General features: G+C 59.5%; 3 protein-coding genes across 6 annotated transcripts in view; 2 read left to right on the forward strand and 1 right to left on the reverse strand.

The window, feature by feature from the left end:
* Window positions 1-721: 721 nt before the first annotated feature.
* On the forward strand, window positions 722-4,710 carry NDUFS8 (NADH:ubiquinone oxidoreductase core subunit S8). The gene is made up of 7 exons (XM_070427677.1): window positions 722-817; window positions 1,699-1,756; window positions 1,845-1,895; window positions 2,363-2,452; window positions 2,543-2,715; window positions 4,314-4,442; window positions 4,526-4,710. Exons 2-7 carry the CDS (start codon window positions 1,699-1,701, stop codon window positions 4,655-4,657), a joined length of 633 nt encoding a protein of 210 aa, XP_070283778.1. The 5' UTR covers window positions 722-817; the 3' UTR covers window positions 4,658-4,710.
* A 2,226-nt stretch (window positions 4,711-6,936) lies between these two features.
* TCIRG1 (T cell immune regulator 1, ATPase H+ transporting V0 subunit a3) lies at window positions 6,937-16,282 on the forward strand. 2 transcript variants are annotated; one of them, XM_070427663.1, is made up of 20 exons: window positions 6,937-7,023; window positions 9,047-9,167; window positions 9,462-9,540; window positions 10,381-10,601; window positions 10,697-10,782; window positions 11,061-11,187; window positions 11,271-11,353; window positions 11,577-11,670; window positions 11,796-12,008; window positions 12,678-12,822; window positions 13,363-13,502; window positions 13,588-13,745; window positions 13,837-13,927; window positions 14,388-14,506; window positions 14,587-14,800; window positions 15,109-15,231; window positions 15,372-15,464; window positions 15,545-15,662; window positions 15,864-16,041; window positions 16,121-16,282. In XM_070427663.1, exons 2-20 carry the CDS (start codon window positions 9,051-9,053, stop codon window positions 16,197-16,199), a joined length of 2,478 nt encoding a protein of 825 aa, XP_070283764.1. In that variant the 5' UTR covers window positions 6,937-7,023; window positions 9,047-9,050; the 3' UTR covers window positions 16,200-16,282. The 2 variants fall into 2 exon arrangements, with proteins under 2 accessions (XP_070283764.1, XP_070283765.1); XM_070427664.1 differs by lacking the exon at window positions 6,937-7,023 and adding an exon at window positions 7,041-7,258.
* Window positions 16,283-19,232: 2,950 nt separating this feature from the next.
* The window catches only part of CHKA (choline kinase alpha), a 42,487-nt gene continuing 35,951 nt past the window's right edge, over window positions 19,233-25,768 (reverse strand). For all 3 annotated transcript variants that reach the window (XM_070427675.1, XM_070427674.1, XM_070427676.1), the window contains 4 exons: window positions 24,958-25,066; window positions 21,801-21,907; window positions 20,534-20,615; window positions 19,233-19,456 (listed from right to left, as the gene is read on the reverse strand). In XM_070427675.1, coding sequence (XP_070283776.1) covers window positions 19,397-19,456; window positions 20,534-20,615; window positions 21,801-21,907; window positions 24,958-25,066 — 358 coding nt within the window. In that variant the 3' untranslated portion in view covers window positions 19,233-19,396. The remainder of the gene's footprint in view (window positions 19,457-20,533; window positions 20,616-21,800; window positions 21,908-24,957; window positions 25,067-25,768) is intronic.

Consider the following 25,768-nt stretch of genomic DNA (forward strand, 5'->3'; position numbering starts at 1 on the left):
ACCTGGCTGGAAGCTCCGTCATGGCCCCGGGCCCGCACCCGTGGCCTGTCCGGTCCTTTCGGGAGGACACACGCCGGGATGCTCTCTGCCCCCGTTGGCCGGCTCAGCTCCCACCCGCATTCAGCAACAACAGCGCCTCCTCCAAAGCCCCCCCAGCCCCCCGCCCCCTGCTCCCAGACACAGGAGGCCTCAGGGCCGCCTCCGCGTCCGCAGTCTCCGGTGTCGCCTGCCACACCCGTTCCCGAAGGAAACGCAGGTTTGGTGGCTGGGGAGGGCCGGGCTCCCGAGTCATTAGAGGACTGGGTTCAGGGAGCCGCACTTCGCAGGTCTAGGGCGTGGACAAACTTAACAAGCCCGTGCCTCAGCCCCCACTGGTAAAGCGGTCATAACCGTCCCAGGGCTTTGTAAGGATGAAATAACGCCGCTTGGGTGAAGTCCCGCACGGAACCTCCGCCACCAGCGAGGCTCACCACCTTCATCACACACCCCGCCGCGGAGGCCGGCCCCAAGCCGCTCCCTAAACCACGCCCCGGATGTCCCGCCCCCAGTGTCTCGGAGTCCTCGCTTATTGGCCTCTCCGATACAACATGGCGGCGCTCAACGTAACTTCAAGCGCCTGCTCTTCGATAGCCAATCAGAGGAAAGATATTTCCGCATCCCGCCGCCTTCGGTTGCGCCACTGGCCAATCAGACCACACCACGGAGAGTCAGCGCGGCGACGGTGAAACCAGCCGGTCCAATGGCAGCATCCAGGGGGTAGGCTCCGCCTCTCGGCGAGCAGGCCGCTCGGTAGGGGAAAGAGTGGCGGCGCTTCAAGGTGGGTGTCTGGGGCTCCGCTGCTAAGGCCGGGCTTGGGCATCGCGGCGTCGGGAGCGAGTGTGGCGCCTCTGTTGGCCTTGCTGGCTCTGCCCCTGGGCCTCATCTCGGCCCGCACAGACCCGCCGTCCCCGTGCCCTTGAGCGTGCGGCGGAGGGACCTGGAAGATGGCATCCGCAGGGCGCATGCCCCGCCGGCGTCCTTGGGGTCAGAGGTCATAGGGAAGGTTGGAGGAGATGGGTTGGGTGCCTTACCCTGAAGTCAGTGGTCAAAAAAAAATGGACCCGTTGCAAGTCGCAGGTCACGGGAGGGGCAGGCTTGAGCTCCCGCTAAGTGCCCTGCTCTGGGCTAGACCCTTGGCTTGTAGGAACTCCCTCCGTTCTTACGACCCCCCCCCTCCATTTCTCATATGAGGAAACGGGCCAGCTGACCCCACCTGCCCAGGGTCACTTGACCGTCTGAGACAGTTCCAGAAGGGCCTTGGTGCCGGGGAAGGAATTCCATCTTGAGGGTGCGGTGACCTCGCCGTCCGGCTGGTGGCCGCTGGCCGTGTTTGTGTCTGCGTTGGGAGGATGAGCAGGAGGGGGAGTTGGGAGGCAGGAGCAGGAGCACTGGTGCGGGAGAGAGGAGAGATGGATTTGAAAGGTTTCCTAGGTGAGAAGATAGAACGTGGGCTCTATCTCACGCTGAGCTGTCATGTTGGGCTGAGAGGTGCTCTCCCGGGGACAGGAAGGCCACCTGTGCCTCTGCCAGGAGTGGCGTTCAGTAGGAGACAAGATGACACCGAGGCCCTGAGGTCGAGGGTAGGTCTCCTGCAGAGCCTGAGTTCCTGGGGGGCCAGGTCTGGGACCCACCACACCTCCCTCCCTTTTGCACCCACAGATGCATTGCCTGACGACACCCTCGGTGCTTCGGGCCCTGGCCCAGGCTGTTCGTGCAGGTAGGACCAGGTGAGCCTTTCCCGGGTGCGGGGAGCCCAGTGTCCTGGCCTGAGGTCGCAGCCGCACACAAAGCCCCTTTCCTTGCAGGGCATCCCAGTGCCCGGAGCCTCCACAGCAGCGCAGTGGCAGCCACCTACAGTGAGTCCCACAGGCCTTCCTGACCATGGTCCTGCCGAGGCAGGGGAGGAGGCCTGGCTTTGCCAGTGTCTCCCCCTCTCTGAGCCTCCGTTTCCACTCTGTAAAATGAGGAGGAGGATCAAGATTTCGTATGACCCATGGGAACAGTCTCGTTGCAGGGGGTGGGGGCCTTCCCTCAGCTGCTGGGTGATCTCAGAGCTCCCCTGTGGAGGGCTGGGTGCCTGTGCCTCTTCATCGGGACCCCAACACCTAAGCCCCTTCCCGTAGCCCTCACTCCTGGGCTCAGATGGCCACACAGGCACAGGCCAGAGGCCGGGTTTGGGAAGGTTTGGTGAATGAACAAGGGCCTGGAGCTGTTGTACCTGCTAGAGGGGTGGGGCCTCATCTCCCTAAGCTGCATGCGTGACGGGGGGTGGTGAGGCTGTGAGAACCACTGCCACAGGCCTTCCTGCCGGTTTCCCCTGCAGAGTACGTGAACTTGCGAGAGCCCTCGATGGACATGAAGTCAGTGACTGACCGGGCAGCTCAAACCCTTCTGTGGACTGAACTCGCCCGAGGTGGGCCCTTGGGGGAGGGCCAGACAGGCTAGAGTGGGACCCAGTGGTCAGGGGTGAGGGCCTCACCTACCGTGCCCATGCTGCCCACAGGACTGGGCATGACCCTGAGCTACCTTTTCCGGGAGCCGGCCACCATCAACTACCCCTTCGAGAAGGGCCCGCTGAGCCCACGCTTCCGTGGGGAGCATGCGCTGCGCCGTTACCCGTCCGGGGAGGAGCGTTGCATCGCCTGCAAGCTGTGCGAGGCTGTCTGCCCGGCCCAGGTGAGCCCCTGGCCCCAACTGACCGCCACCTGGCCCCTGTTTGGGGAGAGGGAGGTCGAAGCCTGTTGCTGAGAGGGAAGCTGAGAACTCTGGCAGCTGCCGGGAAACTCCCTGTCCCTCTCTGAGCCACTTCCCACAGCGAATGGGAACCAGGAGGCCTTGTCGCTGGGGCCAGCTCAGAGCCAGTGAGGCACTGAGTCAGCGGGGTAAGCTGCCAGCCCTGCGCAGACCACATGACGCCAGGGCGCTGCCCTTGGAGGTCTGGTCAGGGATGTGACTCCCAGGCCTGTGAGCCACAGGGTCTCCATTTCCCCAGGCACAGCAGCAGTTTCAGGAGCCCTGCCTGTGCCTGTGACAGGCCAGACCCAAGGACACACAAACCACAGTCGAGGCTGTCACTGTCCCTGGTCCCTGCTCCCCTGAACCCCCGTGTTTGGTTCAATTGGAGGGTCCCTCGTTGGCCGCCCAAAGTCAGGGCCTGGTAGTGTAGAAACAGACCAGTCGTGGCAGACAGACCCATGGCATGCCCAGCAGGAGCCCAAGCAGGCGCAGCGACCCCTTCGCAGGGGCTGCTCCAGGACCACGTGTCCATGACCCAGGACGGCTCCTTTCTGAGTCCTGGCATATTTTCTGGGTCGCTCCCAGGCCCTCCGGGCCACAGGCTGTGGCCTTGATGTCTCAGTCCAGCCACCAAAACATGACAGTAGTGATGCTCTCAGGGAGTGAGCCTCCCGCAAGCCAGGCACTGTGCCAGGCTCTTATCTTTATAGCAACTCTGGGAAGTAGAGTTGTTATCCCTGTTTTTAAACATGTTTTTATTGATTTTTAGAGAGAGAAACATCAACAGGCTGCCTCCTACCACCGCCTACTGAGGATCGAGCCTGTAACCCAGGCACGTGCCCTGACCAGGAATCAAACCAGTGACTTTTTGGTGCACAGATGACGCCCAACCGAGCCACACTGGCCAGGGCTATCCCCATTTTTATAGACGAGGAAACTAAGGCACAGAGAGATGAGGCTACCAGCACAGGTCCCACTGTGAGTGGCGGGCACGTGAGGGCTTTTGCCACAACGCTTTGAAGAGCCTCCTGGCTGTGGGGGCCTCAGGCCACCCACTTCCCCAGCTGGCACAGGCTGAGAGTTACGGACTGGCCTTCGCGTCTGGGCTCTGCCCCTCACTTGCTGTGTGGCTCAGGGAAGAGCCTCTGTTCTCTGGTCCATCAATGGGGAAGCTGGATGGAAGTGGAGGGTTGTTCAGCGTACACCCCGGAGAACTGAGCGGCTCCGCACTGCAGAAACAGCAGGTGACAGCCCTCCCCTGCTGGACTCATGTCCTCAGGTTAACAAATAAACAAGGAAAGTGCCATCTGGGGGAAATGCTAAGGAGAAGCCCACGAGGTGATGTGACGGGCGGCCTGCTGGGCGAGAAGTCAGGGCGGAATTGGGCCGAAAGTGATGCTCTATAGGCCCCCAGGGGATGAGTGCCCAGAACGGGGCAGGCCTGTGCAGACTTGTGGGTGGAAATGAGCAGTGGGGGGGACCCTGTGCTTGGAGCTGGGGGACACGGGCCGATGACAGCACCCTGAGCCACTCCCCAGGCCATCACCATCGAGGCTGAGCCGCGAGCCGATGGCAGCCGCCGGACCACTCGCTATGACATCGACATGACCAAGTGCATCTACTGCGGCTTCTGCCAGGAGGCCTGCCCTGTGGATGCCATTGTCGAGGTGAGTGGGCCCTGGGGTGGGGGAGGCTGGGGCAGAAGCTCCTTGGAGAGCCCTGACATGGCCACCTGCACCCTCACCCGCAGGGCCCCAACTTTGAGTTCTCCACGGAGACGCACGAGGAGCTGCTGTACAACAAGGAGAAGCTGCTGAACAACGGGGACAAGTGGGAGGCTGAGATTGCCGCCAACATCCAGGCCGACTACCTCTACCGGTGACGCCGCCCAGCTGGCCCCAGCCCCTGCTGTCAATAAAGAAGCTCTGACCCCCACCGCCTCTGTCATGTATCTGCTGTCCACGCCGGGACGGCCGCAGCCTGTGGACTCTCCCGGTCCCCCGGTGGGCCCAGCTGAGCCAGCCCAGCCTTCCCGGGGGACTCTGGGACCCGTCAGGCCCTCCTTGGGGCTCCAGCCCACAGCAGCCCTGGTGGCCACACATCTTTTCAGGCACTTTCGCCAGGGCTCGGCAGGCCGCAGTCAGCTCCAGTTCCATGATCCTGGGTGTCCACAGGCTAGGTCCTGGGCCTGCCCTCTCCTGAGGGCTCCTCACAACTAAGGCCCTGGCACATAGAGCCTCCCACGGTCTCGGGCAGAAGCACGTCAATGGCAGAAACTCAGAAATGCTAGATCATTCTTTTTGGTCAGAGTGAAGCCTGCTCTGGGGGTAACGGTCATGGGATGGTGACACAGGCTCTGCTGACCTTGAGCCGGCCTTGCCTCACTTCAGCCACATCCCCTTTTCTTGCCAAGTTCCCCAGACCAGGCTGCTGGCTTGGCTTCTGCTCAGGACTTCCTGCTTTACAATCGCAGCTTGTGGTGTGGTTCCGTCTGGGAAGCAAGCCCAGTGCCAGTAGAAATAGTCAAAATGAGCTCCCTAGAAGTTGGTGCTGAGCACTGAAGGGATTTCTGTATGTTCTCAGCAGTGGGGAAGCTGGCGCAGAGAGACGCAGTGATTGCTCAGAAGCATACGGCCTATATCCAATGAACAAACTAACTCGGTCTGACTCGGTCCTCCTTCTCCATCACTTCCAGGTTACAAACACTCATTTCTTGGAGAGAAGTGGGAGGGGGTTCCATGGGTCACCAAGTGTGGGAAATGCTCCAAGTCTCCTCTTCACTCGGACAAGCACTGCATGTTAACACAGTCAAGGCTCTGAGAAGGCCTGCAGCAAAGAAACCCAGCCTTTCTCCAGCTCATGCCCAGGGATCCCCTTTTCCCAGATCACTGCTGACCCCTGGGCCAGGCTGGACCCCAACACTGGCCAAGGCTTTTGGGCCCCAACAGCCCAAGGAACAGCGCAGGAATGAGAAGTAAGTGTAGGATCCAAAGGGAAGCCCAGAGCCCAGGAAGTGCCTGGGAGTCCACCCCACTGGTCCTGGTGGCAAAGCGCTTGCAAACGGGCCATCGCAAAAGGGGCTTAAAAGTCCCAAATCACTTTTCCCAGGTAACCAGCATTAGAGAAGGGCATGGAGCCTGTGTGGGCACACACACAGCTAGATACTCTTAGTAACGGATCACTGTGGTCTTTCCCTTAGGAACACGTTTCCTGGGTCAGGACTGCAGCTCTGATGCCCTTTTGTAACTCGATAGAGTTCCCGTTTCCCCTGCACCCGGCAGGGTGGACCTGAGACCCTCCCACACACACTGGGGCTGTTTGGTTGTATTGACCGTTCCCTCTGGGAACAACCTATGATGCTCCAAACATCCCCCACTTCCCTTGGGCGCTGACCTTGGCAGTGACTCAGTTTCCAGCCCTGGTTCTGGGGTTCCATTTGCTCACTCCTACCCGGCAGTGTAACTTTCAAGGATCACCATAGCTGAGGGGCCCTGGGCCCCAGTGGATATGGTCCTGGTTTGTCCAAAGTGCAGGCAGCGGGGTAGCTGTGAGCCCCAGTTCAGTGCTGGGTAACGATGAACCCCCTGGAGTTGAGTCAGCCAGGCCCCGGGGGCACCCCAGCAGCCCGTGGAGCATTGCCCAGCACATGCTGGGTGCGGGCTGAGTAGAATACAACCTTGCCTGGCCCTCCGTGTCCTGCTGTCATTGAGGAAAGAGGCCCAGAGAGGGCAGCCATCCGCCCTGGGGCACAGAGCGCTTATCTGGGGGTCACAGGCAGGAAGGTGTAAGGACCAGGTGTGACTGAGGCCTCACTAAGAAGGAGGGGAGTGTGCTGGGCTTGGACCCCAGGCCTGAGGGTGTTGGGGTCCCATCGGCCATAGGCCCAGCGAGCCCTCTGGGTGGTGGGGATCTCATTCTCTCGCCCCCACGCTGGGCCTGGGCTCAGCACCTCCCCCAGTCCCGCCGCGTAGACAAGCCTGGTCGGCGGTGGTCAGTGTCTCCGCTCCGGTCTCGGCCTCCATGCCCCACGCCGACAATTGTTTTCCAGCCTCTGGCGAGAACCCGAGCCGAGCGCGTCCCAGCCCGGGAGCCTGGGGTGGGGATTGGGGGCGGGAATTAACTGGCCCCGCCCTCTCGGTTCCGTCCCGCCCAGGAAAGTGAGTTGCGCTGGCGTCGGGGCCGGTATCACAGAGCCGGGAACACAGAAGGAACAGCCAGAGCGGCGCTGGTGCGCCGAGCAGAGCCGGGGTGAGTGCCGGGGTGCGTGCTCGCGCCGGGTGAGGCCTTGCTGGGGGCCACAGGAGCGACTAGGAGGAGGAGGAGGAAGAGGATGGGTGTTAACAGCTGCTAAGGACTGAGCCCAACTCTGCCAGGCCTGGTGGCACTCAGAGTTTTTCTCGGCTGCATCTTCCTCCGAGGGAGCGACCCATTTTACAGACGAGGAAACTGAGACCCACCCAAGTAGGAAGAAACAGAGCTCGAGGCAAGTGGGGTCATTCTGACTCCAGAGCCCAGCATTCTGGAATGGAGGAGGGGCTGACCTTCTCCAGCCCAGCTCATCATCGTGTGCCAGGGGCTCAGAGGAGAGATCTGGCGGGTTTCTGAGGAGCTGGCCTCAGCCTCCAGCCTCCCGAGGGACCAGGAAGAGAGGAGGGCAGGGTGAGGAGTGCCCTGGACTCTGAAGGTCACAGGACAGAGGCATCTTCATTTGCTCCTTAAACAGGACTGGGGTGGCCCCTGGCTCTGGCAGGGGCCAAGGAAGAGGGGTTGGTTGTGGGCCAGGGAAGGGTCTAGCCAGATTTCTACATACCCATGCCCACCACAGCTTGTCCCACCCAGGGGAATGCCCAGGCCTGCGGCCCCAGTGAGTCAGGGCCACCAGGCTGTATTTGCCACGGCGGATGCTCAGGGCTGCCGAGTCCCGTGGGTCCCCAGGCCTGGCTTCCTACAGCGTCCTCTTCCTTCAGAAGTGCTGTTCCGTTTAAAAGAGATCGAATGGGTGAAGGGATTACCTGGGGCGGGGGCTCATCTCCCCAGCCAGGTCCTGTGTCCGCTGGGGGTGGCCAAGTCCTAGTTACCCAAAGAGGAAGTGCAGGCTCAGAGCGGATAAGAGACTCCCTCGAGGCCACACAGCCAATCACAGCTTGGGCAGGGCTCCTCCGATGGTCCCTGACCCTCAGGAAGTAGAATCCAGCGCCTTCTACACACCCCTCCTTGTCCAGGTCCCAGAGCTTCTGCCGCCTTAGGCTGCCTCCAGGCATTCTCTCCTCTCCCTGGCTGGACGGGTTGCATTCCCTATTTAGACTTAAGTAAACCAGGCCCTGAGGGAGGAAGTGCCCAGCTGAGCAGGCGAGGCAGCGGGGCAGGCATCTGTCCCCATCTGAGAGCGAAGCAAACTGAGTCCCCCAGGAGGGGAAGTGGCTGGCCCTGGGTCCCAGAGCAGTGGCCATGGAGCCCTGGCTTGTGGGCGGGAGCATCCGCAGGCCCATTGGAGGCCACCATGGCCCTCCCCCTGCGGACGATTGAGCAAGGCCCGGCCAGACCCTTCCGGCTCGTTTTAAAGTTCACACAGTTTCACTTTCAAGGGTTTCAACACCTGGAAGGCTGCTCCCGCCCGTACCCACAATGGCTGCTGCCAGGCAACCCAGGCCTCGGCAAGGTCCCCCATTCATGAGTGTCCCCCTCTGCCCTCTGCCCTCACTGAGCCCCTGGGAACCTAATGGCGATGCCCATCCCTCACACACAGACGTCGCAGGGAGGGGGGAGGCTCCAGCTGCCTGTGGAGACAGGCCCGAACTCAGCCGGCTGTCGGCTGTCGGCTGTCATAGATGCTCCCTGTCCCGGGGTAGAAAGACAAAGACTAGTGACCAGTGAGGTCTGTGGCCCTGGGTCCCAAGAGCAGTGGCCATGGGACCCCAAGGATGAGTAGGGTCCAGGGTGAGGGCAGGTCACAGACGAAGGACAGTGGGAGCAGAGGCCAGTGTCACCAGGAGCCATCAGGGGTGGAGGGAAGGGGTCTGGGATAAGGCAGAGCCAAGGTAGGAAAGGGCTTGAAGTTGGGCTGTGGGTCAGGATGTGGGGTCACTACATCTGGGCCAGGCTGCTTCCTCTGTGACCGCAGCACCCCATCGAGCCTTCCTGGGCCTCAGTTTCCCCATCTGTCAGGTGGGCGTGGTAACAGGACCTCCTAGGATTACGTGAGCTGAGGTATACAGAATGCCTACCCGTGGCCTGCCCCTGACGGAGCCCCCACCGCCTGCCCGTCCCACAGGACCATGGGCTCCATGTTCCGGAGTGAGGAGGTGTCGCTGGCCCAGCTCTTCCTGCCCACGGCTGCTGCCTACACCTGTGTGAGCCAGCTGGGCGAACTGGGCCTCGTGGAGTTCAGAGATGTGAGTGGGCTGGAGGGTGTGGGGAGGACCCAGCTGGTGGACACTCTGCTCCCAGCTGAGGCACCTGGCCTGGCCAGAGTTCAGCCAGACCTCCTTGGCTCTCCCATGCCATCCTTGGCATGTGGGGGTCTGGCCTGCCTCCAGCTGGGCACCTGGGGGTTCACAGTGTGCATAGCACCTTCTGGGGGGAGGCAGCTACAGCCTGAGGAGAGCCGGGCCTGGGGGTGGGGCCCTCCCTGCCCCTCCCCCCCTCCCCCCGCCCCCCGGAAAACTGACTCCACATCACATCCATAGCTTAACGCCTCGGTGAGTGCCTTCCAGAGACGCTTTGTGGTGGATGTTCGGCGCTGTGAGGAGCTGGAGAAGACCTTCAGTGAGTTGGCCCCAGGCCCACATCCCAGGCGGGCTTCCTGGAGGAGGGCTTGGTATGAAAGGGAGAGTCGGGGTCACCCAGGTGAAAGACAGAGAAGAGAGGTCCAGGCTGGGCCCTGCAGAGCAGAAGAGGGCAGCCGGCACTGTGGGAATGGACCCCACAGATCTTGGGAGCGGATCCCCCATTCTTGGGAGCAGAGGGCCTAGGCCAGGGGAAACGTCCCTGAATTCTGTGTGAGAGCCCAGGAACTTGTCCTTTGGGGCCACCGTGGCTTCTAAGCATGAGCAGAATTTTCTCTGCGGCAGATGGACTGGGGTGGGCAGAGGCCAGGATCTGGGCTCAGGTGCCCTAGGAGCAGCCCCTTCTTCGTCCTGGGCAAGAGGGACCTCGGCGCTGGTGCCTCTCCGGCACCCCCCGGGGGAGCCTGTGGGGGGAGGAGCGAGCACTGTACTGGTTTGACAGCTTGGTGATAGCTTATAAGTACCCAGGCCGGTTCTGTGCGGCCTCCAGGCAAGCTCGTGTCCCGGGCCCCGCAGTGCCAGGGCCGGCCTTCCTAGAAGGCCACTGTGGGAGCCAGGCCCTGGCTGGGCATAGCCGAGGGACTGGAGAGTAGTCTCATGAGCTCAGGGGGAGCGGAGCAGACCTGTGGCAATGGAGGTGTGCCCTGGGGTTTTCCTGGGGGTCTCGGACTCAATGAATCAGTTTGAGGGTGGCCAGTGGAGTTTGGGGTTGCATGTGGGATCCCCTAGACATTAACCAGCCCTTGGCTAATAGAGGCCATTAGCTGGTGGGGGCTCCTCTGTGGTCGGTCTCTCCTGACGCCCATCCCTCTGCACCCAGCCTTCCTGCAGGAGGAGGTGCGGCGGGCTGGGCTGGCCCTGCCCCCTCCAGAGGGTGGGCTGCCGGCTCCCCCACCCCGCGACCTGCTGCGCATCCAGGAGGAGTCGGATCGCCTGGCACAGGAGCTCCGGGACGTGCGGGGCAACGAGCAGGCCCTGCGGGCCCAGCTGCACAAGCTGCAGCTCCACGCGGCCGTGCTGGGCCAGGGCCAGGGCCCCTCGGTCAGTTCCAGCTCAGGCAGGCGCACGGGGGTGGGGGGAGGGGGGGGTGCCAGGCCCCGTTTGGGCCCTGGCTCACTGTGCCTCTCCACTCCTAGTTGGCAGCCACCCACACGGATGGATCCTCAGAAAGGACCCCCCTGCTCCAGCCCCCCAAGGGACCCCACCAGGACCTGAGGGTCAAGTAAGTGAGGGGCAGCTTCACGCTCTTTCCTGCCACCACGGAGGCCCTGAGTGATGTCCAGGTCTCTCCCTCACCCTCCTCCCTCAAGCCTGGGATTTTTCTTGCTCAGGGGATTTCTCCTGTTCTGCCCTTGCCTGATGGGATCTTGCCTTCTCCCTGGGGGCAGGGCCAGTGTGCCTGGTTGCCCCCCATAGGCTGGGCCTGGCCTCAGGGTGGCCTAGCCAGGGTGATGCAGGGGGAGGTAGGAGCCGCTCCACTCAGCCCTGCCTGGCCGGCAGCTTTGTGGCAGGCGCCGTGGAACCCCACAAGGCCGCCGCCCTGGAGCGCCTGCTCTGGAGGGCCTGCCGTGGCTTCCTCATCGCCAGCTTCAGGGAGACAGAGCAGCAGCTGGAGGACCCGGTGACGGTGAGCAATGGGGGGACACAGGGCTGGGGTCACGTGCTTGGCAGAGCCAGGACTTCAGGGTAAACTGGGCCCCGCTCCGGCAGGGCGAGCCTGCAACGTGGATGACCTTCCTCATCTCCTACTGGGGCGAGCAGATCGGGCAGAAGATCCGCAAGATCACTGACTGGTGAGCCCTCTGGGGGGCTGGCCACCGATGCCCTTGTGCCATGACCCTGCCTCCAGGGGTCACTGTAGAGTGAACACACCACAGGCTGCTGGTGCCTAGTCGGTGCTCACAGGGACAGACCCCTGCTGCCCCTGCACTGCCCTGTGAGCTCCCTTAGCCTCCAGCCTCTGCACAGCCTAGAATCCCCAGGGCCCCACCTCATGTCACCTGTCCTCCCTGCCAGCTTCCACTGTCACGTCTTCCCGTTCGAGGAGCAGGAGGAGGCCCGCCAAGGAGCCCTGCAGCAGCTCCAGCAGCAGAGCCAGGAGCTGCGGGAGGTGGGCGCCCGTGGCCTGGTCCCACCCTGTGCCCCCTCCCCCTGCCTTCCCCCTACCCCCCGCCCCCCGCTCCCTGCTGACCCCCAGGGGCCTGTCCTGCTCCTCACTGCCCATTCTGGCCTCAGGTCCTGGGGGAGACAGAGCGCTTCCTGAACCAGGTGCTGGGCCGGGTGCAGCGGCTGCTGCCGCCCTGGCAGGTGCAGATCCGCAAGATGAAGGCTGTGTACCTGGCCCTCAACCAGTGCAGCGTGAGTGCCACCTACAAGTGCCTCATCGCCGAGGCCTGGTGTGCCACGCGCGACCTGCCCGCCGTGCAGCAGGCACTGCATGACAGCTCGGTGAGCCTGGCGGGCTCTCCCGCCCTCCCCTGCTCCCGGGCCGCCGCCTGTGTCTGCCTCACAACTCACTTCCCGTTCCCAGGCTATGCCTTTGCCAGGGCTCCCCCTCCCCGAGGAGTCCACCTGGATGGCCCTGGCCCAACCCCCCTGACGTCCCAGAGCCCTTGGGCTGGGCCATGGCACCTTGTCAGCTGGGCTGGGGTGGGCGTTAAATCAGAAACCAGGTTTAAATCCAGGCTCACAGGTCCTGTGACCTCTCACAGACCAAAGGTGGCAATGACCCTGCCTCCAGGGGTCGCTGTAGAGTGAACACACCACAGGCTGCCGGTACCTAGTCCGTGCTCACAGGTGGCAATGGGGCTCCCTCTCCTGGGCCACCTAGATGAGCAACAGCGGGTTTCGGTTTTCCAAACGACTCTGGACCCGGCTGGAGTCTGGCTCTCTCTCTGTCCTGGGTGGGGGCTGGTGGGGCTGGTGGGGCTGGTCAGCCTCCTGCACAGAGAAGGGAGGGGCTGCCCCAGGATCCCCAGTGCTCGCCCGGCCAGCACCCTCGGTGCTCCATGTCTCCGTCAGGGCCTGGCTGGGGGGGTCAAGGGTCCCTGAAGTCCCAGTCTCATCTGTCTGTCTGTCTGTCTGCCTGCCTGCCTGCCTGCCTGCCGGGTGCCCCAGAGCGAGGCGGGTGTTAGCGCCGTGGTTCACCGAATCCCCTGCCGGGACATGCCCCCCACACTCATCCGTACCACTCGCTTCACGGCCAGCTTCCAGGCCATCGTGGACGCCTACGGTGTGGGCCGCTACCAGGAGGTCAACCCCGGTAGGAGCCACGGTGCCCCACAGCTTTGGTGGAAGCCTGGGAGGGTGGCATACACATTGGGCCTGTCCCGCCCTCTGCAGACGAGAGGGGCACATTCCCTGTGATGCCCCGTCACACGCTCGGGCACGGTGGTGTGTGGGGGTGTGTTTATCCCAGCATCCCCTGGTGAAGCTTACAAAGCAGCCAGCACGGGGTTGAGGGGTTGGGCATGGAGCCGAGGCCCTGCAGCAGGAGTGGCCTGGGTTTGGGGTCTGACTCGCTCACCTCAGTAAGTGTCCTAGCTTCTCTGAGCCTCAGTTGTCTCACCTGTAAAATGGGAATCAGAGCGGCTTTGGGAAGGTGTGCAGTCGTCAGGGGTTGCAAACCAGCAGGCCAGGGGCCACAGCGAGCCTGCAGGTGTGTCCTGTTTGGCCGCGTTGTGTTGATGAAGAAGTTTGAATCAGCTGCTGTCCCAGAGTCGGGTCCAGGCCTCCATGGCATCTTGTACAAGATGCACATTTGGCTGCGGGGTCCGCTGAGCGCACGGCTCCTCTCCCGCAGCGCCCTACACCATCATCACCTTCCCCTTCCTCTTCGCCGTCATGTTTGGGGACGTGGGCCACGGGCTGCTCATGTTCCTCTTCGCCCTGGCCATGGTGCTGGCTGAGGACCGGCCGGCCATCAAGACAGCAAAGAATGAGGTAAGTAAGGGCAGCGGGAGTGGGGGGAAAGGCTGGCGGGGGAGGGAGGTCCGGGCCTTGTCTCAGCCCTCCCCGGCCCCCCCAGATCTGGCAGACCTTCTTTGGTGGCCGCTACCTGCTCCTGCTCATGGGCCTATTCTCTGTCTACACCGGCTTCATCTACAACGAGTGCTTCAGCCGCGCCACCGTCATCTTCCCCTCGGGCTGGAGCGTGGCCGCCATGGCCAACCAGTCCGGCTGGAGGTGAGGCCCGCCGTCGTCCCCACTGTCCCCGGGTCCCCGCCGCCCTGCCCCGTCCCCACCGCCTTGACCGCCCTGCCTGCTGTTGCCACAGTGACAAGTTCCTGGCCAACCACCCCCTGCTCTCTCTGGACCCCAACATCACCGGCGTCTTCCTGGGACCCTACCCCTTCGGCATCGACCCCGTGAGTCCTGGCTGCAGGCCAGCAGGAGGGCAGCCCAGTTCTGGTGCCGGATGCTCGAGGCCCCAGACGGATGAGGGGCCTCCTTGCCGGGCACTTCCTGCAGCCACAAAGCAGAGAGGCTGTCAGAGTGATGGTAGCCCTGGGTCACTGTGGAGCCGCCTCTGTGCCGGGCGCTGCTCTGAGCCCTGTATGTGCAATGACTATGTTTCACTTCTGTGACAACTCCACGAGGCGTCCCTTAGCATCCTTCCCATTTTACAGAGGAGGCAGCTGAGGCACAGGAGAGTACCCAAGGTCACCCAGTTAGGAAGAGCTGGGGTTGGCCCAGGTTGTCTGGCCGTGTCTGTGCCTTAACCAGTGCGCTCTGCTGCCTCTTGGGGGGCAGGTGACAGATTGTGCTGAGGCCCTAAAGGGGACAAACGGGCTGGTGAGATGACACCTGTCCCTCCTGCCACCCCAGATCTGGAGCCTGGCTGTCAACCACCTGACCTTCCTCAACTCCTTCAAGATGAAGATGTCCGTCATCCTGGGGGTCACCCACATGGCCTTCGGGGTGGTCCTAGGAGTCTTCAACCACATGTGAGGCCGAGGCTCTGGTGGGGGAAGTGGGGACTGCGGGGCCAGGGTGGTCCGGTGACTCGGCCCTTGTCCCACCCCAGACACTTTGGCCAGTGGCACCGGCTGGTGCTGGAGACCCTGCCGGAGCTGGTCTTCCTGCTGGGCCTGTTCGGCTACCTGGTCTTCATGGTCATCTACAAGTGGCTGCGCGTCTCGGCTGCCGGCGCCGCCTCCGCCCCCAGCATCCTCATCCACTTCATCAACATGTTCCTCTTCTCTCGCAGCCCCACCAACCGGCCACTCTTCCCCGGGCAGGTGGGCTGGGGCGGCGAGTGGGCTCACCCCCCTCAGCGGCCACTGGTCACTGGGCCACTCAGGGTGGTCGAGTCCTCATCTGAGAAACGGATGCTGGCCCGAGCTGTGAGATGCGGAGGTCCAGGGACAGTGGGAGGCTCCCAGCGAGGTGGCACACAGTGGGTCCCGGGAGCCTGTCCCCTTCTCGCCGAGGATTCCTTACGCAGTGATGTCCCTGCTTAGGGAGGGGACCCGGGGGAGGAGCAGACTGTAGGCTCCCTGGGTGTGTGGCTTGCAGGGGCAGCCTGACTCGGCCCCCTCCCCTGCAGGAGGTAGTGCAGTCTGCATTGGTGGTCCTGGCCCTGGCCACAGTGCCCGTCCTGCTGCTTGGCACACCCTTGTTCCTTCGCTGGAATCACAACCGTCACTTGAGACGTGCTGGCCAACTGCAGGTAGGGGGGTGCTGTAGGGAGGTGGGGCCGCTGCCAGCCCGAGACCCACCTTGCTCCTCTGAGTGGCAGTGTGCAGGCAGTAGGGGCAGTGTGTGCCTGTCTGGGTGGGTCCGCTGACGCTGCCTACACCCCGTCCCAAGGATGAGGTCAAGACTGGGCTTCTGGACTCGCCCGACGCTAGGGGCTCTGATGAGGAGAAGGCGGAGCACCCAGGGGACCAAGAGGAAGCCAAGGTGGGTGTGGTGCCTTCCTGAGTGGGGGGTAACCGCTGGCCTGGCCCGCCCCTTACTATCCCCCCTCCCCGCCCCCTCAGTTTGTGCTCTCTGAGGTGTTCATGCACCAGGCCATCCACACCATCGAGTTCTGCCTGGGCTGCATCTCCAACACGGCCTCCTACCTGCGCCTCTGGGCCCTGAGCCTGGCCCATGCCCGTGAGTGACCAGTGTGGTGGGTGGCCCGGCCACGGTTAAGTCCTGGCTCCAGCTTGCACACATAGCAGCTGGCTGGGTGGCCTAGGCGGGGTCACTTCTCTGGGCCTCAGGGTCCCCTCTGTAAAGTGGGCTTCAGGCTGCCGAGGACGTGGGTTGGGCACCCCTGGCCCCTGGTCTCCACTGCCCCCTCTTCACCCACAGAGCTGTCAGAGGTCCTGTGGGCCATGGTGATGCGCATAGGCCTGGGCATGGGACGAGAGATGGGTGTGGTGGCCCTGGTGCTGGTCCCTGTCTTTGCCGCCTTCGCCGTGCTGACCGTGGCCATCCTGCTAGTGATGGAGGGGCTCTCCGCCTTCCTGCACGCCCTAAGGCTGCACTGGTGAGCGGCCCACCTGACTGCTGGGCGGCTCGGGGCAGGGCCAGGCCTTCCCTTCACCAGCTCTCCCTTCTCACTCCAGGGTGGAGTTCCAGAACAAGTTCTACTCGGGCACTGGCTATAAGTTGAACCCCTTCACCTTCTCCATGGAGGACCAATAGCGCCCACCTGTGGCCATGCCAGCGCCGCTCCCCCCCTAGCTTGCTGAGTGAAGCAAGAAAGGAATAAAGAGGAGGAAGTCTCAGGACTGTGTCTGGGTCCCGTCTGCAAAGCAGGGGCTTGGGAGGCTGGTGTGGCAGAGCCTGGGCCGCGCCAGAAGGGCAGGACTCTGGGCTGTGGGCGTGGCTGGTCCTGCCCTGAGCCTCTTTTGGTTTCGTGGACCCCATGGCAGCCTCTACGCCTGTCTCTTACATCCTCCTTTGCAGCTGAGGTGGGGGGAGGCACCGGCCCATGACCAAGGGCCTTGAGAAGTTGGGGAGAGGGCCCACGAGCCCATCTGTAATAATCCGACTCGGGTGGACCGAGGAGGGATGTTCCCTGCACATTCTAGCTCAGAATGAGTGTCTTCCCATGCTGGGCCAGGGGGAGTGAGCTTCCCATCCCTGAGGGTGTGCACACTGGCTGTAAGAGAATGTTGGGGATACCCTGGGTGTGGAGAGGTGGCTGGCATGAATTGGCCAATGTTCCCATCCCTTGTGCTGGGACTGGACCCAGGCACTCCATACGGGCGAGCGGTGGTGTCGTATACCAGAGGCCACCATCCTGCAGGGAAGGGCAGAGGCTGGCTAGGACAGCGCCAAGCGTAAGGGGGCACAGCCAGACTCTAGGCCAGCCGTGGGCAAACTACGGCCCGAGGGCCGGATCCGGCCCGTTTGAAATCAGTAAAACTAAAAAAAAAAAAAAGACCGTACCCTTTTATGTAATGATGTTTACTTTGAATTTATATTAGTTCACACAAACACTCCATCCATGCTTTTGTTCCGGCCCTCCGGTCCAGTTTAAGAACCCATTGTGGCCCTAGAGTCAAAAAGTTTGCCCACCCCTGGTCTAGGCCCTTCGGCCTTGCCTAGCTTCCTCGGCAGCCAGACCTGTTCCCTGGAGGCTGTCCTTTAGCTGGTGGGGCGGGGGCCCCTGTAGCTTCCTGGCCTGGATCCCACCACTGGGAGGCCGAGCCAATGCTTCCCAGAGGCCTCTCTCCAGCTGGATGGCCTGGAACAAAGGCCGCTTTGAGGCTAGACGCCCTGGGCGCAGGGAGCCAGGGGACCTGGCCCCATCGCTGTGCCTCTCATCTGGCCAGCTGCCAGGAGCCTGTCCCTTGGGTCCCAGGACTGTCCCTCAGGGGCTGTGTGGCAATCCCACGTGCCTGGCAGATGTGGCTGAGAAACGATGATGGCCGTGTCTGGTGAGGAACAGAGGAAGCTGGTGTGTAGGGGACTCGGGCTGTGAGTGTAAGCCCAGGCCCCAAGCCTTACACCTCCCTGGGGAGCAGAGCTGGGCAGACCTGCAGGGTGGGGGTGGTGAGAGGGACCCTGACATGCTCGGAGCTAGTGTGTGTTTTGTGAGGAGGCAGGTGTGGCCTAGGGAGACACTTGCTGGCTGACATGGATGGCTGGGAGCCTGGCTGGAGGTCTGGTTGCCATGGACCAGCATATGCAAAGGACTGCACTGGGCACTCCTGGGGCAAGGAGGTCATCAGGAGACACAGGGACAGTGGGTCACCTACACTGTGGACAGGCCTGATCCCTGCTCAGTCTAAAGCGGGAGACACCTGAGTGAAGACGTCAATTTCAGGAAAAGACGTGTGTGGTGAGTAAGAGGGATGAGCTAGGGAGGATGCGAGTGAGGGTGGTCTCCAGAATGGCACTGCACTCTTCGCTGATGTGAAGAAGCCCGTCATCTGAAGACCTGGCCCCCTAGCATCGCAGCGGGAGAGGCGGCAAAAAGCCTGGCATGGCGAGGAGAGGAAGGCTGGAGGGGAGTGGGGACGAGGCCGGCCCAGGAAGGAGCTGGAACCTAGGTTTTAAGTGAGCTCTCACGCAGCTCAGTATCATTTATTGCTTGAACATCAAAACACATTTCCCTGGTTAAGTTTTAAATGTCTACAAGGGGAACAGTGGGAAGTCTCCCCTGCCCTGGCCCAACCTCCCAGTGACTGCGCTGCTGTGTCCCCTCTATGCCCGTGCAGCCTGCACGCCAGGAGCAGACGCCAGTGCACGTACTGGGCCGCCGTCGCATGACTCAAAGGTGACAGCTGAAGATGGGGTTTTATTTTTTTATTGTTTGTATAGTACAATCTCTGTGGTAGCAGAACTGTATGCACAGAAATAATTCAGTAAGAGTTCAGGTTTAAAAAATGTATCCCAAAGGATATTTAACATATACAAATTTCACAGCTATAGTCTACCCACGCCCCACATGTCACATACAGGCTGCTGGTCCCACCGGAAGGACACTGGGGCGTCAGAGCAGTGAGGGCTGGCCACCGAGAGCCCCAGCCAGGGTTTCTGCTCCTGAGGGGCCCTAGGGCAGACAGCCCTGTCACAGAACGGTCAGCTCCAGGCTGCAGTCATGGAGGAGAAAAGGCGGCAGGGAGGGGACAAAGCCCCTGGTCCCCGCGGGAGGCAGCTGGGAGGCAGGGGCCTGCGTACCCCCATGCTGCCCTTGCCCGCCGTGGCCCTTCGAGGCAGAGTTAATAAAGCAACATTCAGTGAGGAGGGCGAGGCAGAGGCTACACCCACTTAGGGAGAGATCTGTCCGTACAACTGAACACACGACAGGTACCAGAAGCTACATTCATCGCACGGAGACAGCAGCTGGCGCCCGCCGTGTGCGTTCCGCTTCCTTGAGCTTCAGCCTTTTGGACCAGAGGGTGAAGGAACAGCTTCTGGAGACGATGGGCAGGCCACGAGCGGCATCACGGTCTGCCTGTCCCTCGTCACCCTCAGGAGTGAGCAGTGTCTACACACGTTACCTACAGAGAGCCGGTACAGTGCTCACCAGCAGGGTAAAGTCCTGTAAAGAGTCAACAGTAACCAGAAGCGCCCGTGGTGGCATGCTGGCTGGCTGCATGTCTGCGCAGGCGGGGCCTCTCTGGACTAGAGGAATCTGAGCTATCGCACTATTGCACTACTGAACTGTGTTTCTGCTGCCCGAGCTTGTCAGAGGCCTAGTGAAATCGTAAACAAGATATGAAATAAATGTTACTCAATTTTAATACAGTCTTTTGTATCATACACATCTGTGTGCGGCAGCGAGCCATCCCAGCTTCTTGCCGCAGGAACAGCAGTCGGAGCAGAGGGCTCCATGGCTCGGCCGCCCCACGCAGTCCAGGGACGGAGTATAAGAAGTCCTCCCGTGGTCACACGCCCAGCTTCCTCTTCTGGTGGAAATAGGCATCAAACCTCGCTTGGGCATAGTCCTGGGAGACAGAAGGACATAGCTCAACCCAGGCTCCTGCCTACCAGATGCTGCTCGAATCCTGCCCAGGAGCCCACCTATTCTAGAGACATCTTCTCACGCTGCTGGCAGTGTTCACCCCACAGCTTCATCTTAAAGGTACCCAGTTTGGTTGCATGGCCCACCTGGCCCCACCACCCAGACAGGACTTTTCCTGGTTCCCCAACTCAATTACCCCAAGTGTTCAAGAAGTCACTGACGGACAAAGGCTCCCCCTTTAAAGCAGAAAGTTCCCAGGTGCTCGAAAGCACAAAATATAAAAGTCTACTTTGTCTGTGTCATTTGACCATGACTCATATTTGCTTTAAAAATCCAAACTTCCCCTTCGGCCTCAGCACCTGTGCATCCCCTACCCTCTGCCCCTCAGCACCTGTGCATCCCCTAACTTCTGTCTAGAAGCAGAAATGATCCTGATAGAGGATCAAGGAGGAAAATACCACCTGTCCCAAAGCAAGGTGCTCACTCCAGACTTCTGTGTGCCCCGCCCCAGGACACCCACCCACACTCATGGAGGGTACCTACAGTGTCTATGACCGAGACAGCTCTTAAGGTTGGAATAAAATGATAGCCTAGCTTGGCACAAACTTGCCTATGAGTAGGATGTCTAACTCAGCACAGCTCCCACCTAAGGTGAGGCTGGAGGCCAGAAAATGGAGTGGTGACAGATGCATCCCACACTCCCACTCTGTCCCTGTGTCATTAGAGACCAAGGTTGGGGGCTAGACCTCTCACGTCTGCATCTCTTCAGCTCCCGTCAGAACCAGAGGCCCATACAGCACTTTTCTGATGCAGGGAAGGAGGGCCTGCTGCCCCGGGAGTGAGGCAGCCCCATAGGCACGTAGCCTCCATCAGAGGGGCTTCAATGACAGCCTTTCTGCTACCTTCCCGGCTGAGCCTGCTGTCCGGGTGCCAGGTGCCCTGGTTCAGGCACTTACAGGGACGGGTAACTCTCTGTAGGGGACCACTTCCACCGGGCATTCACAATAATGTAGCCTTTTCTCCCCGGGAGTAGAAGAGCAAAAGCACCTCCCAAACATACCATGTAGCCGAATTCGATGGATGAAATCTTGGCCTGCACGATGGACCACAGTGCCCAGAAGAAATGGGAGGCAAGGGCAAACCTGTCATTACAGAAGCAGGAAACACCGGTGAGTAAATATGTGGCACCCGTCAGAGGGCCAGGGAGACTGTTCTGCTAGACGGGCACTCTAGCTCATGTCCATCCATCTGGACGCGAACCGTCTGGGCAAACTCAGTGGGGTTATCTCCCATGGCCAGAGGTGTGAACACGCCAACTGCCTGTCCCTGGCACATGTTAACTGCATTCACAGGGCTCCCCTGGAGGCCATGCCGGTGAAGCCTGGGTGACATTTAAGACACTGTGCTGCCGTGTGTGAGGACACAGCATCAGCACCTGCACCACATCACCAGCAAGAGGAGAAACTGCGGGCCTCTGAGAGCTCACGGCCTGTCCCAGGAGGCAGGACGATGACAATGCCCTCACCCCCTCCTCCCTCACGGAAGCAAAACCAAGCACAGGAGTCTGAGCCAGTGCCCCTCCAGGCTGCGCCATGCCTGTTACAGGAGTCCAAATTCTCACAGTCATACCTCTGGGCCGTGTGCAAATGAACAAAGTGCTAGTCCCAGAACCGATGCTCTGGCTCCCTCACTAAACCCAGCCCTGTCCTCCCGGCAGTCCCCACTCGCCGCCCCTGGTACCACCCCTTCTGTGTGGGTCTCTCCACTCTCTTCTACTTCCACCTGGTCAAGAACCAGCAAGGGCAGCCTATGCTGCAGGTGGCACCCAGGGGGTGGCGTGCTCGGTGAAGGGTGTGGACATGCCTGAACCACAAAGAGGTGACCCGTGAAGTGGGGCAGACAGTACAAAGTGGGCAAAGTTACTTTGAAAGTTTCTGAGCTTTGCTTTGAGAGCTGATGAAAAGCAGTTAAAAGCAAGACTCAGAATACACGCAAATTTAATCATTTCCTAGGAGACGTATTATTAGGTGGCACCCTCCAGTCCATGAGCCTCCGAGGCGAGAGAGCATCGGCCTGGCTGGCAGCAGCCTAGCCCGGCTGAGTCTTACGCACGTCCTGCCCTCCTGGGGGCAGACCCTGTTCCCCTGACCTGCTGACACCTGAACACACTCAGCCGAGAGAAGTACCAATGTTCTGTTTTTGACAAAGTACAAGTCCTAGGGATGTGCGTCAAAGGCTCTTAAAGTACTCCACGGCCAGGAGGCATCCCAACCACTTTCTACACAGAGGCAAGCTAGCTTCACAAATCAGCAAAGGAAAAAATTTACCTATTGACTTCAACCAGCATTTCTTCTTCTATAATGAACTTTTCTTCATTACTGAGGTTTTCAATTTCATTTAGGGATGCAGCCAAGTAACTGGAAATAAAATGGAGCTAAAAAAAAAAAAAAAAAAAAAAAAAGGACCAGTGAGGCTAAAAATAGACGCTGTCCAAAGCTTGGGTGAAGCACACACATCTAGGTCGCGTCAGAGAAGCCTGCGGAAGCCTGGCATGCCCACCACACTGCCTGCTGCCCAGGGGACTGGAGGCGCCTGTCTGGCAGCAGTCACGGGTACAGTCAGCGTCTAATGGCTCCGTGTTGTACTGCCAGCGAGACAGGCACAGGAACCAAAGGTACTTCTGGAGACAGTAATTTAGCTAGAAGCGTTTTATTCTAACTCACACTCGTGCTTCCCACGGCCTGATCGTAGAGCAGGTGAGCCTATCCCCAAGTGCAGCCACAAGCACGCCAGGCTCGAGGTCCAGGTCCCCAACGCTCCCTCAGAGCGGGGGCTGGGCCAGACATGTGAGGCCCCTCTAGGAGGCCGTGGTTATTCACCCACTTACGCTCACACAGGTGACATCTAAGTTTACCTAAGGTTGTCCCAGGTTGCACATTTATTCCACCTGTCAATTAGGGTTTAGGAGCTCCCTGGTCCTTTTTCTTTCTTTTTTTAAATCCTCACCTGAGGATATTTTTCCATTGCTTTTAGAGAGAGTGGAACGGAGGGGGAGGGTGAGAGGGAAAGAAGGAGAGAGAGAGAGGGAGGGACTGAGGCAGAGAGAGAGAGAGAGAGAGATGAGACACATTAATGGGTTGCCTCCCACCAAACCTGCAACCCAGGTATATGCCCTTGGCAGCCATAGAATTGAACCCATGACCCTTCAGTGCCCGGGCAACACTCTAACCACTGAAAACACCGGCCAGGCCAGGAGCTCCCTGGTTCCTGACTATTCATACTCTATCAAAAGGCAACAGAACACAGCAAAGCAGCGACGCCTTCTTTTGTGCACAAGAAACTGGCCGGTCAGTCATCCTTCCCTCATTCACTGGTTACCTAGTTGGAGTGCCCACACTTCCTCCTCCACCTCCTTTCCCTGTGTGGCCTCTTCCACCTTCCTTCCCTAAATCAGCTTTCATATTCCACCACCAAAAAGGATCACTCAAGGTTCAGCGCTGTCCCAGGCAGGGGCTCACAGAGGGGCATGACTCTCTCAAGGAAACCTGGCACAGGAAAGATGAGGTGCCAGGCCCTGGCCACTGTGGCTCAGTTGGTTGGGTGTCCCCCATGCACTGAAAGGCTGCTGGTTGATTTCTGGTCAGGGCACATGCCCAGGTTGTGGTTCCATTTCCAGTAGGGGGCATGCGGGACAATTAGTTTTTAAAACCCATGCTTGAACCACTGCACTAGTAGGATTAATTTCTGGGAGACACTAGATGCTGAAACTGGCAAATGAAGACAGAAAACTTGAGTTGAATTGATTGACACCTTAATGACGCTCCCTCCAAAAAGTCCTAGGCCCAGACTGTTTTGTAAGCAAGGTCTACCCAACTTCCAAAGAACAGGTATCATCTTCATTGTAAACAAACTTATTCCAGAAAATAAAAAGGGAGACTCAGCTCACTTTAAAAGACTACTATAATTGATTCCAAAATATGTAATACTTTAAAAAATGAACATTCAAGACCCATGTGCACAGATGCAGAACTCCTAAAGTAAGATACTGCCTGATTGGACCCACCAGAGCATCACAGTTTATTGCAGAAATTCCAGGAGGTTAATGTTTAAAAACATCTCACTAGTGAATTAAAGAGAGAAAAGCATGAGACAGCCTTGATGCATCTATGAGGTAACCAGATAAAGATCAGCACCTTGGTTTCAAAACCTCCCAGAAAACAGGAACAGCACTGCCTTCAGTCCCCATGCTGTGCAGGGCTGGCAGTTACACAGCTCTGCCTCCCACTGCGATGAATTGCCTTTGTGCTGAAGATCCGCCCCGACTGGCAAGAAGGAGCACTGGAGACCGTGCTGTGTGCTCTCTCCCCAGGCTTTCTCCCACCCTCCTTCTCACACAGCACGACCCTGAGGCCCAACCATCCTGGCCACTTCAGACACACTCAAGTTCTTCACAGTCAGCCTTCAAATATGACCAGAAGAGTCCAGCTGGCATGGCCCAGTGGTTGAGCATTGACCTATGAACCAGGAGGTCGCAGTTCAATTCTCCATCAAGGCACATGTCTAGGTTATGGGTTGATCCCCAATGTGGGGCCTGCAAGAGGCAGCCAATCAATGATTCTCTCTCATCGTTGATGTTTCTATCTCTCCTTCCCTCTCTGAAATCCAATAAAAATGTATTTAAAAATAATACCTATGGCCAGAAGAGAGCAACAGAGTTTTGGGCAGGAGCTATATTCATCAACAAGCCTGAAGTTGAAAGGCTGCCCATAGAGTCTGCACTACCTACTGAAGGCTATCACTGCCTAACTCAGGGGGGTGGGTGCCTAACAAACACCTGCCCAGTGAGCTACGGAAGAAACTGACTGCATCCCTGTCCGCTCCCCCGGCCTCTGTGAATGCTTCTGAGCAGGCAGGACGCTCGGGGAGGGCAGGTGTGGAGCTGCCACCTGTGTAAGCTGGGTGAGGCGGGCTTGGTGTACTGCCCCCAGCCCTTCCTGCTTCCACACGCCTACTTATGCTCAACCCAGGCTTCAGCGTTGGGCTGAGGAAGGCGAGAGAAGGGTCCCAGGAGGCAATCCCCAGTCACTGGACTCCCGTAACTCAGGACAGGACAGAGAACTGTTAACATGGCAGCAGCTACGACACCGAGACGACCCCTCTCTGCACAACAGGAAACAGATCAGTGATCCCCAAAAGGCAGCCAGAAAGCAGAAGAGAGGCTGCACTTTTTAGAAAAAACTAAAAAGAACTACAAAGGGGGCTGTGATCCTCTCTGACTGAATACCAGTACCGCTGGCACATTGAACTCAAATGTCAAATTTGTGTCTACATTTAGCGAAAAAAAGAAACATTTAAAGCAAGAGGGTTTGCCTAAGCATTACAGTTTTAAAAAGGTATCTTTCCAAATTGTGATGTAAGCAACACTAACTGCATAAGGCTGCCCTGGGTAATTCACCGACTCCAACGTACACACCCCAGCCTTACCTGCTGCTTCCTGGTGGGGAACTTGCCCAAGTTTGCTCTGAAAAAGGGGTACTTCTCATAGTTATAATCATACATCCACTCACAGAAATGGTTCGCAATGTCGAATCCCCTGAAAGAGAGATCAGAAATGCAGAGAATGAGGCACCTGCCCACACCAAACTCCACGTACAGAGAGAGGCCGAGTGATGAGCATCCTGGCCACGCACTGGACTTCCTGAGGTCCCAGAAGTACACCTGCTTCAGGGTCAGGGACAGCCAACGGGGCCACTACCAGAACCAAGGAAGCAACAAAGCGCCTCCTGACCTGCCGCTCAGAGCAATTGCTCGAGAGCATCTTCCTGCCATCAGCCCCCTTATGAAAGGAAATAATCTCTGAGCAAAAGGAAGCACCAGACTCTGGATTCTGATCACGCACAGCCCTGCTCCCCCACAGGAGCTAAGGAGCTAAGGACGGGCTGCACAGCAGCGGGGAGGTGAGGCCATCCCGTCTGGGGACAGAAAGCATTGCTTCCAGAAGAAACTTCGTAACGTACAATATTGTTACCTATTTTCCCCTATAGGTGTTTCATACACATATTCAAATAAAATAGTATGGAAGTGCCCTGGCTGGTGACTGAAGGGTCCCGGGTTCGATTCCGGTCAAGGGCACATGCCTGACTTGTGGGCTCAATCCCCAGTAGGGGGCGTGCAGGAGGCAACCAATCAATGATTCTCTCTCATCATTGATATTTCTCTCTTTCCCTCTCCTGTCCTCTCTGAAATCAATAAAAATATATATTTTTAAAAAATAGTATGGAAGTAAAACACCAAC

Source organism: Myotis yumanensis, unplaced genomic scaffold (genome assembly GCF_028538775.1).
Source record: "Myotis yumanensis isolate MYYU_CA2020_CCGP unplaced genomic scaffold, mMyoYum1.0.hap1 SCAF_10, whole genome shotgun sequence".
NCBI lineage: Eukaryota > Metazoa > Chordata > Mammalia > Chiroptera > Vespertilionidae > Myotis > Myotis yumanensis.